The sequence below is a fragment of the Sorex araneus genome, chromosome 5 (genome assembly GCF_027595985.1).
Source record: "Sorex araneus isolate mSorAra2 chromosome 5, mSorAra2.pri, whole genome shotgun sequence".
In the NCBI taxonomy this organism is placed as follows: domain Eukaryota; kingdom Metazoa; phylum Chordata; class Mammalia; order Eulipotyphla; family Soricidae; genus Sorex; species Sorex araneus.
This window is the reverse complement of record NC_073306.1, coordinates 11,633,850-11,647,958: the sequence shown is the minus strand read 5'-3', so window position 1 is coordinate 11,647,958 and position 14,109 is coordinate 11,633,850. Positions and strand designations below refer to the sequence as shown.

The window sequence follows — 14,109 nt, the reverse complement described above, 5'->3', positions numbered from 1 at the left end:
CACTGCCAGGTGTGGCCTCTCCTAAAAAAAAAAAAAATGAAAATTTTTTAAACTCTAAAGCTCACAGTTAAACCATGTCCGTTCCTGGGGCCTTCATTTAATACCTGTGTGCAGAATCCCCATAGTTTAGATTGGATTTCCCTGCACAGAGTTGGAGCATCAAATTATAACTTACAAATATTTGACCTTATTTTTAAAACATGATATGCCTGAATTCTAAAGCACCTTTGCATTTGAGGTTTTCTTTTCCCTCTGGTTTTTAAAACCAGAGCAGGTAGTGTGTATAGTTGGCGGTCGTCTGTACCCAGACGTTGAATTCCTTGGGCTGTAAGCTCCAGTTCCTGCCTCGTCACTCATTCTGTCTACTAAGGAAGCATTTTTAAGTGCCGACATATTCGTTTCGTTCCAGTGATTATTTTCTTCTTCTTATTTTAGCCTGTAAAGCAGCTACACACTGGAATTTCTTGAAAGCTCACCTTTATACTGAGTTCAGTGCCTTATATTTCTGTGGGAGGGGGAGGGGGAGGTCCTCTAAAGTGGCATTTAGGGGGTCCAGGGTATCTTGACCAGCTAAGTCCAGCCTTCTATGTGACGGCCCCAGGACGCGGTGCTGCTGGAGTGCTGTGGTTCCCGGGGGTCGTGGTGAAGCTCAGGGGCCCGTGAGGTACTGGGAGTCAAACCCTGGTCAGGCGTATGACTCGTGCACCCTGACCTCTGTGCAGTCTCCCGGCCGCTTGGTGCCTCTTTGAAAAGAATTTCAGAATTTCTCTCTTTTTTTGGATTTGGTTTTGGTTTTGTTTGGTGGCCACACCCAGAGATGCTGGGGGCCGGGGTGGGGGGTGGGTTCCTGCTCACTCTGCACTCGGGAATTATTCCTGGCGGTGCTCAGGGGACCATATGGGGTGCCAGGGATCGAACCTGGGTCGGTCATGTACAAGGCAAATGCCCTACCTGCTGTACTATCACTCTGGCCCCCAGAATTTCAAGATTTCTTAATCCCCTGTGTTGGTGAACTGTAAGATGTAGAAGGTAAGGATCAGGCTAGTTAGGGCACAAGCCTCGACCCAGGTTTGGTTCCCCAACACCATCTGGCCTCCTGAGCATTACCAGACGGAGCCCTGTTAAGCTCGTGTGGGTGGGCCCTTGCCCCTCAGGACCAAAGCAGTGTCACACCCCTGGATGGTGTGACAAAACTGCCAGCCAGGAGGCCAGAACCATACATAGGACAGCAGATAGGGCATTCACCTTGCACGCAGCCAACCTGGATTTGATCCCCAGCACTCCATGCGATCGCTGAATTCATCAGGAGTGACCTCTGACTACAGAGCCAGGAGTAAGCCCTGAGCACTGCTCAGTGGGCACCCCCCATAAAGACAAAACGTACTGAGTATCTCTGGGAGTGGCCATGGGCCCCATAGCACTTCATAGAACACCCCCACCCCAGAGAAGAACCATGGAAATCCCATAGATGCCCACGTTACATGTGCACAGTTTGCAATAAAAATGTTTAGAGTAACACAGTCGTGATCGTTCCGCGGTGTCGGGTAGTTACTGCACCCTAGACTGACACGGAAGTCTGTTCTCTCCAGGTACCTGCACGCCGTCGCTAACCCCGGCCTGATTTCTCTCACTGGCCCTTACTTAGATGTCGGAGGAGCTGGCTATGTCGTGACCATCAGTCACACGATTCATTCTTCCAGGTAAGAATTTCATTTCGGGGCCGGAGAAATAGTGCAGCAGGTAGGACACGTTCCTTGCATATAACCCACCCAAATTCAGCCCCCGGCACCTGAGCTCCACCATCTTTTTTCTTTTTTTTTCCATGTCTTGGTATCAAGGGTAATTTAAAGCTTTGAACAGAATGAGAGCCAAACTCAGTAGGAAAGCCGACGCCTTGGCAGAGACCCCACTTAGGTAGTTTTCCTTCCTGTCACTGCTGAGGATGGCGGAGATGCATCTGCAGGCGTGGCCATCACCGGGTTGCACACCAGGTTGCAGTACTTGTACACTCAGTCACAGTGATCTCTGAGTTTACACACAGCTGGCCACAGTGCTCTGTCTCAACACCAGAGGTCCTGTACAACACCAGAACTTGCACAATAGAGCTGCCAGAACCCACCCAACACCACTGTCAGGACCCACCCAACACAGCTTCCAGGACCCACCCAACACCACTGCCAGGACCCACCCAACGCAGCTGCCAGGACCCACCCAACACCGCTGCCAGGACTCACACAATATAGCTGCCAGGACCTTGCTATATACAGAATATAGCTCCCAGGTCCTTGTGGAAGGACCAGGGAGCATACGCTTGTCTTTCTCTTAGAACAGAGAGAGGTATCTTTGGCCCGGAGCCAGCCCAGACCCCACAGGCTGGGAGTTTGAGTTTCATTTTAGATTCCACAGCCTTCCTCCCGATGTCTGTAGAGTGGACACTGTTCCTCCCTCCTCAGGCTGCCATGTGCTTGAGTCCACGAGACACTCTTAGCTCTGTTCTTAGCTTCCCTGCTGTTGCTTTCGGAGAGGAAAACTGTGATGAGATGTAGTGGAGCAGCTTGTAAAACTGCCAGCCTTGGAGCAACTGAATGGCCCTAGGAGCCGGCCAATTAGCAGTACCGAACTATGTTTTCCTTGGCAAAGGACATTTGTGGTGCGGTGTTGCTTGCTTGTTTTCTATTTTGGAGGGCCACATCCTGCAGAGCACGGGGGCTAAGCCCGGCTCTGTGCCTCAGGGTCACCCCAGAGACCACACGCTGGGATTGAACCCGGGCCTCCTGCAAGCCAAGCATGTGCTCTGCCCACTGAGCCATCTCTCTGGCCCTGCTTGTGTTTTGGATTGGGCTTGGGGGCCACACCCAGCTAGGACCAACCAGGACTTCCTCCTGGCCCTGCACTCAGGAACTACTCCTGGTGGTACGAAGGGGACCGTTTGGTGTGCCGGGGATCGAACCCGGCTCAGCCATTGTTCTATCCGTCCAGCCCCTTGTCTGGGGTTTTGTTGGGTGCCGCGGTGGTGGATTGAACCCAGGATCCCACACGTGCAGTGCTTAAGCTCTGCCCCTGAGCTACATCCCTTTTCCTAAAGGGTAATTTTTAGTGAAAGTAAAAGAAAAGTTTCAAGACATTAGATAATCTTATTAGATCAGAATACAGGAGACCTCCCGGGAGGTAAGCGCTTGCCTTGCATGTAGTGGACCCCGATCCAGTTCCCAATGCTGTGTATGGTCCCCTGAGCACGGCCAAATAGGACTCTCCTAAGTTCCCCCTCTGAAGGTTTCAAGGCATTACATTTATTGCCTCCTGTATTTGGGTCTGACCCTAAAGAGTAATAGAAGTTGTTCTTTCTCTTGTCTTTGTACTGACTTTTGAAAAATAAAAAAGCAGGGTGTCGGAGAGAGAGTACAGTGGATAGGGCTTTTGCCTTGCAGGTAGCCAGGCCAACCTGGGTTCCATCCCCAGCATCCCATATGGTGCCCCGAACACTGTCAGGAGTGATTCCTGAGTGCAGAGCCGGGAGTGACCCCTGAGCATTGCCAATGTGGTCCAGAAACAAAGAGACAAAAACATGCATTTTAAATCTATTAAATGCCAGTGTCACTGTAAATTTATTTAGAGCCATTTCTATTCCTGCTTTAGAGGTTTCAGAATTTGAGCCACAAGCACACCCTGAATTGTTGAGTAGTAAGGCTAATGGCTAGTGGACTTGGCTTTTTAATCCCTTCATTATTATAGAGATTGCTGTTTTTCCCTAACAACCAGGAAAGACCTTTGCTTGAGTGATACCTGTAATGATGCCTTGGAGTGGATGGAAGACGGGTTGTCTTGCTTCACTCTCTGCTGTGCCCTGGAGCTCATTATATATCAACTGATTGACAGTCTGCAGAATTCTAACGCCAGTTCGTGGGGAACGAGAGTCAGGAGGCAGCGCTGAGTGGCATTTCAATGTCACGGCCTGTGTCTCTGCGGAGGGCGCCACTGCAGAGAAACGTTGATCCCTTTGTGGGTCACCGGCTCTGTTGGGCTCTGTCAGCTGCTCCCCGCGTCGAAGGCTTCCCATAGAAACAACGCTCATTTCGAGCAGATCTTTTGGATGTTTTCTGAGCAAGACCATCTGGTCGGCAGCCGCCTCCACGAGGCAGAGTAGCAAGACTTGCCGTCTTCCCCAGGGACTGGGTCCCGGGAGAGAAAGGATGCAAAGGTGGCTTCTGCAAGGGGAGTCCAGTCTCCTGGGTCTTTGACCTTGGACTCTTAAAGACGAGGGGCGGGGCTAGACCCCAGGGGTCCTGGTTAATCTTTGACAACCCACCTTCCTGCTCAATCTCAGGAGCCATTAGCTTTTCCTTCCCGACAGTCTTTTGTTAGAAGGTGGAAAAAGAAAAAAAAAACTCAAGAAGCTGCAGTTTTGTACTTGTATGCAAAACTACATATATGTGGAGGTGCTTGTGGTTTTGTGTATAGATGGAGGGATTTTTATTGCGTTGGTTTATGGCATCAGTCTAAATGCACCATGATAGGAATATGGAGTCCTCCGTTAGAAAGACCCCTGTTCAATCCCTTAATTGTGTTATATTTGAGGCTGTGTGCCATTTGTAACAGGTAGACTTTTTTGTATAACAAGAGGGGGAAATGATCACCTTGGCCCTGAATCTCTTCACCTGAGTGGCAATGATCATGGCCATGTTACTGGAATAATAGCAGCTCCTTTTGCTTTACATAATATTCAGTCCTGTGGATTTAATCCATTCAACGCTTTGCTGTAGCTGCTTAAGGTTTTATTAAAGCTACTGCTTGGGGCCAGTGTGTGGTTTAGTGGCAAAAATACATCCTCCCCCTCCAGGAAACCTGCATTCTGGCCCCAGGACTCCAAAAACTAAACTATGTGAAGCTGTGTATGTTCCACTTGACGTACTTTAGAATGCACATCAGCCACAACTTTTGGTTGTCCACCAAAAGCAACTGTAGTTTGAATGTACAGACAAGCTCTACATACCTACTTTCTTGAGGTGATTACTACCAATGAGTTTGGCCTCACAAGCCACATTTAGATTCCTCTTAAGACATGATCCCCCTTTTTTAAAAAGTAGATTTGGGGGGGCCAGAGCAATAGTATAGCGGATAAGGCACTTGCCTTGCATGCAGCCAGCCCAGGTTCAATCCCTGGCATCCCATATGGTCCCCCAACCCCTCCAGGAGTGATCCCTGGGTGCAGAGCCTAGAGTAAATGCTGAGCATCACCATGTGTGGCCCCAAAATAAATAAAATTAAAAGTAGATTCAGGGCAGAAAGAGAGGGATTAAGGTACATTCCTTGCATGTGTTGACCCCAGTTTGATGCCCAACACCTCATACGGTCCCCCCAATCACAGCTAGAAGAAGCCCCAGAGCCTAGGCTGTGCCCCACTGCACCCCTGTCAAAAAATAAAACAAAATAGAATGTAAGACTTGCCATTTGTTCATATGGCTGTCTGCATCATTTCCTTTCTTCTTTCCTTAGCGTTCCTCAGCTGTTAAAGAGGGTTTTCAGGAGCCTATCTCTATAAGGAGTCACTGTCACTGTCATCTTGTTGTTCATCGACTTGCTTGAGCGGGCACCAGTAACGTCTCCATTGTTGTTACTGTTTTTGGCATTTTGAATACGCCACAGGTATCTTGCCAGGCTCTGCCGTGCGGGCAGGATATTCTTGGTAGCTTGCCGGGTTCTCCGAGAGGGACAGAGGAATTGAACCAAGATCGGCCGCATGCAAGGCAAACGCTATACCCGCTATGCTATCGCTCCAGCCTGTAAATAGCATATTTCATTTAAAAAATTATACACATGAATGAATAGAAAAGGGTACCAAAAAGTCTTGTATTGTGTATTAAAATTTTCTCTTGACTATATATATTTTTGTAATGAATTACTTTTGTAATAACAGAAAATTTTACAAATCAGTCCCAGCAATCAATAAAACTATATATACACAGATTAAAAATTCCTATCAGCAACATTTCTCCCCAGCAATAATGATACAAAATTTGGTCATTATCTTTAATCAGATATTTTTATATATAAAAGCAGATGCAAATATGCATTCCATTTTTAAATGCTATAAGGAACAAAACCCCAAAAACTCCAAGGTGAGGTGTCATTTAAAAAAAAAAACACTCAAAATATTTTTTAGGATAGAGTAGAAAAACTTTACCATAATTACTATTACTGGAATTAAAAAGTAAATGAATACACACTTTAATTGTGTCATAGCAGTGATTAGTGAACAAAGTCTTAGCAGTTCAATAATGCAGCAAATCTAATCAACGTATGTAAGGAGAACCTTTAAAAAATCAATATTAAGGGGCTGGAACGATAGCACAGTGGGTAGGGCATTTGCCTTTCACACGGCCGACCTCGATTCAATTCCCAGCATCCCATGTGGTCCCCTGAGCACTGCCAGGGGTAATTCCTGAGTGCAGAGCCAGGAGTGACCCCTGTTGCATTGCCGGGTGTGACCCAAAAAGAAAAAGAAAATCAATATTAAAAAACCAACATAAAGCACCCAAACAGGGCTCCATAAATGTTAAGTTAAGATGATGGCCCCTGGCCTTTTCAGTATAAAACACCTGCAATAAGGCCTGAACTACACTGATATCATGAGAATTCGAGCCACTGCATGCGAAATGCTGTAGTACAGGGGTACAGTCGCATGCACCCCTGATGTCGTGGTGCCTTCCCTCTCGTTGTTGTCATCGTCGTCGTCATTGTTGTAGTTGTGCCTTGTTTTGTGGCCTTGAGCAGGTCAGAAGTGCAGACGCGATGGCATGCTGGCGTTTGTCAGGAAGCGCTCCTCGTTTGCACAGGTCTTTCGAAGCGGTTTGGCCGAGAGAGCTCCCTTCTCGCTGAGTCTTGAAAATTGAGCTGAGCTTCAGGACGATCCTTGGGGCCTGGGACTCTGCATTCTTTGGAGACTGATAGTGCTGGTAGAGATAGGGACATTCGGTCAGTGACCAAGGGACCAAGTAGAAACGCCTTCTATGAAATCGCACAGTAGTACTGTGTCCGGTTGTGCTTCAATTTTCTGGTCAGGTTTGGTTTTTCTATGATCTCTATGAGTTGCCATGGTAACAGTGTACCTTTCTGAAATGCAGGTAGAAAAAAGAAATCTGTGGATGCAAGACGTACACCTGGGCAGCGTGTTTGCTTTGGGCATGTTGATTAGCCCCCTGGAGCAGCTGGCAATCCCGCCGGGGGGGGGGGGGGCTTTAGAAACGAAATTCATTTGTCCCTAAAAATCATGTTGTCTTTTTTTTTTTTTTTTTTTTTCATAAAGATCTCGGTGGTATTGCAGCAAGAACCAGTTTTGTGTGCTGGTCTCTAGCACAAATCAAAGATGATGGGTTTCGTTTGAGTCTTTCAGGACTTCTAAGCCTGATTTTTAATTTAGAGGATGCGAAATAGAATTCTTCCCCAGTAGCTACCTGGGGAACTGAATATATTATATGAAATCCTTGGAGCGCTTGAATGCCAAGCAGATCTCAGAAGGCCGTGGTGGACGCTAGTGGCTGGAGTCGATGCATGGGAGCTAGAGAGGTTCCGGCTTTAAATTCTTTTTCCACGCCTTGTTCACTGTGCGACCCGGGCCAGATACTGAAGTCTGCCCACGTTGCTGGTTTCCTAGATCTAATAACGCCTCCTAAGACTTAATTCGAGAAATAACTGAAATTCTCTGTCCTCACATGCCCGGCATGCCTTTAAATCATGAGCCTTCAACAAACGGAATCTCTTGCTGTTCTAATCGGGAATGTTGTGTGGACTCATGGACTGTCAAGGTCAAGTCAGACTTTTGAGTGAGACTTCAGCTGCGTGATTAGATGCCAAGCACAAATCCGCCGTGAGCCTGAGTCTTAGATTTCCCCCGAGAGAGTTGAGGTTTCAGCGCTAGCAATCAGGGCTGTTTTAGGTCGTGACATCTTAGAACTACTACCCCCCCACCCCCACCCCTGACACACACACACACCTTATGCCAAACATAGTTTTAGTATCCTTATAGAAAGTTCATTTTTGGATCATTGTCCTTTTTGCTATTGTTCATTTTGTTTTCTTGCTTTTGGGAAATAGGGGCTGGTTAGGAAAGTCATGAAAATTAGTTTTAGTGCTGATTGTAACCAGAAGGGGGCAGCTGTCTGCTTGGGTTAAAAAAAAAAAGAAAAAAAAAACGCATTTTACTTACCAAGTTCTGATTAACCTAAAGATAATGAGCTATGGGAACTTTTTCAAGCCTTTAAAATGACTATTTTAAGCCTTTGGTCAATGACGTCACCATTTTTTTCCTGGAATATATAAAGAAATCAAGTAAGTAGAAGACAGTAAGGATCAGCTCCTGAAACCTTGTATATTGGGTCAACCCTGCAAACTCCCAGTCGCAAAAGTACGGAGGTTCACTGGCGAAGTTCTGAGCCCTTAGAACAACCATAGATCCAGAGAGCCCGGACCTCTGCGTATACACAATGAATGCTACCCGACCGTAAGAAAAGATAAAATCATGCGGTTTGCTGCTGGGTGCTTGGGTCTGGAGAGTCTTGCACAGTCAGGAGAGGGACAGACTAACGTCCCTCATACAAAGAAACTTAGGAAGGACATAACAAATGCCCAAAGGTAACGGAAACTGAGAACTGGTCTTTAGTAGGAAGTGCATCACAGCTGGGTGGATGAGGGGGATACGAGGGGCAGAGAGACGCTGAGAGAACGAGGAGAGAAGCTGGTGGAGGGTGTGATGTTGAAACATTTTATGCATGACCATTATCAATATTACAAATCATGATGCTTAAAATAATTTCTTTTGTTTGGTTGGTTTTTGGGCCACCCCCAGTGATGTTCAGAAGTGACTTCTGGCCACATGCAAGGCAAATGCCCTTTAGGCATTTAGTACAAGGCAAATAGTACAATAGCCTTTACTATTGCTTTGGCCTTTAAAAAAAAAATTTATTGTTTTTTTTTTTAAAGCGAAGAGCCCAGGTTCCACAGGAGAAGTCTACCACTGTGCTATCTCTCACAGTTTCGCAGAGTGAGATTTCTCTGGAACATGAGTTCACTCATTCTCTGTTCTTGCATAATCTTGAGTTCCTCAGTGTTCAGTTTTCTATGGAATCGCTTCTCTTTATGTGTGTGTGCGTTTGCTGAGTTAGCGTCTTGGTCTTGCCAAGCACTTGTTAACACAGCAGCTCGCTTAATCCCCGTCAACGCCTTATGAAATAGGTACTGTTATTGTCCCCATTCCCAGACGAGAAAGCTGAGGCTAAGAACGCATCCCCACAGCCATCTGGGTAGAAACCAATAGATGCAGGATTAACCCCAGATAGGTTGGTTCTAGCGTTCCCTCATGTGACCTCATTTCTCTTCCTTGATAAGTTAGGTCTTTTTTTTTTTCTTTTTGGGTCACACCCGGCAATGTTCAGGGGTTACTCCTGACTCTGCACTCAGGAATTACTCCTGGCAGTGCTCGGGGGACCACATGGGATGCTGTGGATTGAACCCAAGACAGCCGCATGCAAGGCAAATGCCCTACCCGCTGTGTTTTCGCTCCAGCCTCTAAATTAGGTCTTTCTGAAAGTAACATTTTAAAATGGAAAAAGCTGTGACCTGCAATCCAGAGCATTGTTGTTGCAGAAGGTGGACTGTGTTGAACAGAACCAGCCAAGAAAACTAGCCTTCGAGTTGTGTGGAATCTTCAACCAGACGGTTCAATCTATGAATCTTCGTGTTCTCTGAGAATGGAAGGGAAATGAATGAGATCTCTCCTTGAATGGAGATCACTCCTTGGCTTGGAGTTTCCAGCTGGAAGGAGCCATAATTGCACGTCCAACTTCCCACTGGTCCTGGTGCCCCCCTAGTCTTGCCAAGGAATAGCCCAGCAGTGCCAGAACATTTGAAATCAGGACTAGCTGTAGTCCCCTGGTGCGCATGTGTTTGGGTCTGATTTAGGACGACCTGCGCTCAGTCTTCGGTGTGACTCTGTCAGACCCCCGGGTTGTGTAGTAAGTCTGTCAGCTGACCGGTTATGTAGAGTGGAAAGTGTGGTGGAGCACACAGCACCCTGATGGCAGGACATAGCTCTCCCCTTTATTTTATTTTATTTTTTATTTTTATTAGTGAATCAACGTGGGGTACAGTTACAAACTTATGAACTTTCATGTTTGTATTTAGTTTACATCCCTCCACCAGTGCCCATTCTCTTCCACCAATGTTCCCAGTATCCCTCCCACCACCCCCACCCCAACCCCCACCACCCCACCCTGCCTCTGCGGCAGGGCATTCCCTTTCGTTCTCTCTCCTGTTGGGTGTTGTAGTTTGCAATGAGGTATTGAGTGGCCATCGTGTTCGGTCTATAATCTACTTTTGGTACGTAGCTTTCAACCCCAGTGGGTCCTCCCAACATCCTCTACATGGTGTTCCCTTCTCTATCTCAGCTGCCTTTTCCCCCAGCATGTGAGGCCAGTTTCCAAGCTGTGGGGCAGACCTCCTGGTTCTTATCTCTACTACTACTCCTGGGTGTTAGTGTCCCATCCTGCTACTTTATAATCCACATATGCATAGCTCTCCCCTTTAACTGTGACTCTTCATCTTCATCTTTTTCCACGTGAAGCACCCAGTTGTCTTCCGGGCACACCGTTGCCGTGATGGGGATTGACTTCACACTCAGGTACTTCTACAAGGTCCTGATGGACTTGTTACCAGTCTGCAACCAAGATGGTGGCAACAAAATCAGGTAAGCTCTTGGGAGACACGAGTGTCCTGCTAATTGCAAAATACGAAGAAAGAATCTTCCTGTTGAACGGTGACTGCATTGGGCAAGACCAGGCATTGGTCTGTGACCCAGGTATTCAATGAAGAAGGTTTTTGTTCTTCATCTCCATTTTCCAATTTCATTATGATTATTATTATTAATTTGGTAGTATGTGTAGGGGGAGTTACACTTGGTGGTGCTCAGGGGTTACTCCTTGCTCTGTACTCAGGAATCACTTCCGGTGAGCTCAATGGACCATATGGGATGCCAGAGGTCAAGCCTGGGTTGGCTGCGTGCCAGGCAAGAGCCCTACCTGTTGTCCTATCACCCCAGCCCCTCTTTATCTTGTTTCCCAAGAGGCATGCGGCTCGTAATTTGGACTCAGCTCATAACAAGGAAAGTAACTGCAGAACAGAATTCTCTAGCAGTTAAGAGGTTTCCCCTATCTTGGGTCTGAGGTGATTCCAGGCGCCACCTCTAAGGCTGTGTTTTTCATGTTCACTTGGTTGGTAAAGCAAAGTCTTCGTGAGAGATTTTCAGATGCTGAAAGTGTTCCCTTTTACGTTACCTTAGAAAGAGGTTCGTGGAACTAAAACTCTTGGCCACGGGAATTTCAAGGAATGTGTGTGATCGAAGCAGAGGCATTCTCTTGGCTGAATGCAAGTCACATTCCAAAGTGGCTTTCTTATTTCAGCCCACGGGGTGCACTGCGTATCACTGCACCCCTGCCTACTACCCCTTGGTGGAAAAAGTTGAGTCCAGGCAGGGTAGGAAGAATGTGGGGTACACCCAAGCAACCGTGACCTTGATTAGAGCAGGTCCAGTCTGAATCGTGTTTCCAGCAATTTTATTTTTGTTGGACCACTGAGTGTTGTATTTCCAGTCTGTATATCACAAAAGAAAAGGAAGTATATGGTTTATTTAAAGTTTGTGCCTGGGTCAAAGAGATAGTACAGGAGTGAAACCTTACCTTGCACGTGACTGGCCCCATGTCAGCCCCTAGCACTGTCTATGGCTCTCCAAACACTGCCAGGAGTGATCACTGAGCACAGAACCAATGGTAAGCCCCGAGCACCACCTGGTGTGACCCCAAAACCAAGCAATAAATGTTGTGCCTAGTAGTAAATACACGGCTACTTTCTCGATAATCTCGTAAGCAAAAAAAGATGACCGCTTTGTACTCAGTCATTCTTGCAGAAAGATATTTTTTTTTTAAGTCCACCACTCATGAACTGGCTGGAGCAATAGCACAGCGGCTGGGCGTTCGCCTTTCACGCGGCTGACCCGAGTTCGATTTCTCCGCCCCTCTCGGAGAGCCTGGCAAGCTACTGAGAGTATCAAGCCCGAGAGGCAGAGCCTGGCAAGCTACCCGTGCATATTGGATATGCCAAAAACAGTAACAATAAGTCTCTCAATGAGAGACGTTTCTGGTGCCCGCTCGAACAGATCGATGAGCAACGGGATGACAGTGACAGTGACTCATGAACTGAGCGAGCACGTAATGTGTGGGATATGTGGATGGCGTCCACATCAGGGGGGATTCTCTTAGACTGTGTGCTAGTGACTCATCACCTCAAGAATCAGAATAGCTTTTGGAGCCGGGGGGCCAGTACAGCGGGGCAGGCACTTGCTTTACATGTGGCTGACCTGGGTTCGATCCCCAACACCACGCCTGATCCCCCTGAGCCAGCCGGGAGTGATTCCTGAGTGCAGAGCCCTGAGTAAACAAGTGAGCACTTCCTATGTGGCCCAACACCAAAAAAATTAATAATAATAATAATAATAATAATAATAATGATAGAATCTGAGGTGAAGAGGTGATTTTAAGAACTGGAATAGGAGCCAGGGAGAGTCCCGGAGGTGAGGCACTGACTTAGCACGTGATGAACTTTCCAATTCCCAGTGCCCCAGGTATGCCCCTGAGCACCACCGGGGGTTGCTCCTGAGCACAGAGCCAGGAATAGCCCCTGAGCACTGTCACCCCACCCCCCTTCCAAAACATGAGTGCTAGGGTGGGATGGAGAAGAGACCACTGAGTAAGTGATGGCTGGAGGGCTCTCGGATGGTAGATGCGCACTGAAAGTTGACTATGGGCCAAACATGATGGCTGTTTAGTGCCTATGTTGCAAACCACAACATCCAGAAGGAGAGGGAGAGAGAGAGAGAGAGAGAGAGAGAGAGAGAGAGAGAGAGAGAGAGAGGGGGAGAGGAGAGAGAGAGAGAGAGAGAGAGAGAGAGAGAGAGAGAGAGAGAGAGAGAGAGAGAGGGAATGTGCCTGCCACAGAGGCAGCGGGTGGGAAGGGGTGGGGGTGGCAGGAGGGATACTGGGAACATTGGTGGTGGAGAATGGGCACTGGTGGAGGGATGGGGGTACTCGAACATTGTTTGATTGGAACGTGATCACGAAAGTTTGTAAGTCTGTATCTCTCAGAGATTCATTAAAATAAAAAAAAAACCTAAATGCCACAGTACTGTGAGAACACAAACTATCGAAAATGTATACAATTAAATTAAAATCTATAAAAACTAAAACACCATGAGTGCCAGGACCATGTGCTTTGCTTGCAGAGCCCCGGGCTTGATCCCTGGGTCCCCAGAACAGCACCAGCCAGCCCCCACGAATGAAATAAATAAATCAGGGGCTGGAGCGATAGCACAGCGGGTAGGGCATTTGCCTTGCACGCAGCCGACCCGGGTTCAATTCCCAGCATCCCATATGGTCCTCTGAGCACCACCAGGGGTGATTCCTGAGTGCATGAGCCAGGAGTAACCCCTGTGCATCGCCAGGTGTGACCCAAAAAGCAAAATAAAATAAAATAAATCAGACAGCTAATAATAAGCAGCTGCCTGCCAGCCTCCTCTGCAGTCAGAGGTGGTGCAGAGTGGCTGAGGAAAAGGCACTGAGGAGAAGGCAGGGGTGCGGGGAGCAGGGGTGCCCCTGATGAAGGCCCCTGTCCCGTGCAGGTGCTTCATCATGGAGGACAGGGGCTACCTGGTGGCGCACCCCACCCTCATCGACCCCAAGGGCCACGCGCCCGTGGAGCAGCAGCACATCACGCACAAGGTACCGCGGCCTCCCCAGGCTCGCCCTCCCCCACCCCCACCCCACCCTGCCCAGCCCCAGCCCGGCTCGCGAGTGACCCGCCTGTGTCCCCTCTCTCTTCCACCTGGTCAGGAGCCCCTGGTCGCCAATGACATCCTGAACCACCCCAACTTTGTCAAGAAGAATCTGTGCAACAGCTTCAGCGACCGAACAGTGCAGAGATTCTACAAGTTCAACACCAGCCTGGCGGTAGGTGGGGGCTGCCCGCCGCCCCGCCCCGCTCTCCCCAGCGTGGCCCGCTCAGCAAGGC

The 14,109-nt window shown here is 48.0% G+C and overlaps 1 protein-coding gene across 1 annotated transcript in view; it reads left to right on the top strand.

Moving 5' to 3' along the window:
* Positions 1-14,109, top strand: part of CACHD1 (cache domain containing 1) — a 247,408-nt gene that overhangs the window by 210,737 nt on the left and 22,562 nt on the right. Inside the window, exons 16-19 of the mRNA XM_055138282.1 lie at positions 1,590-1,700; positions 10,616-10,738; positions 13,721-13,820; positions 13,932-14,048. Coding sequence (XP_054994257.1) covers positions 1,590-1,700; positions 10,616-10,738; positions 13,721-13,820; positions 13,932-14,048 — 451 coding nt within the window. The remainder of the gene's footprint in view (positions 1-1,589; positions 1,701-10,615; positions 10,739-13,720; positions 13,821-13,931; positions 14,049-14,109) is intronic.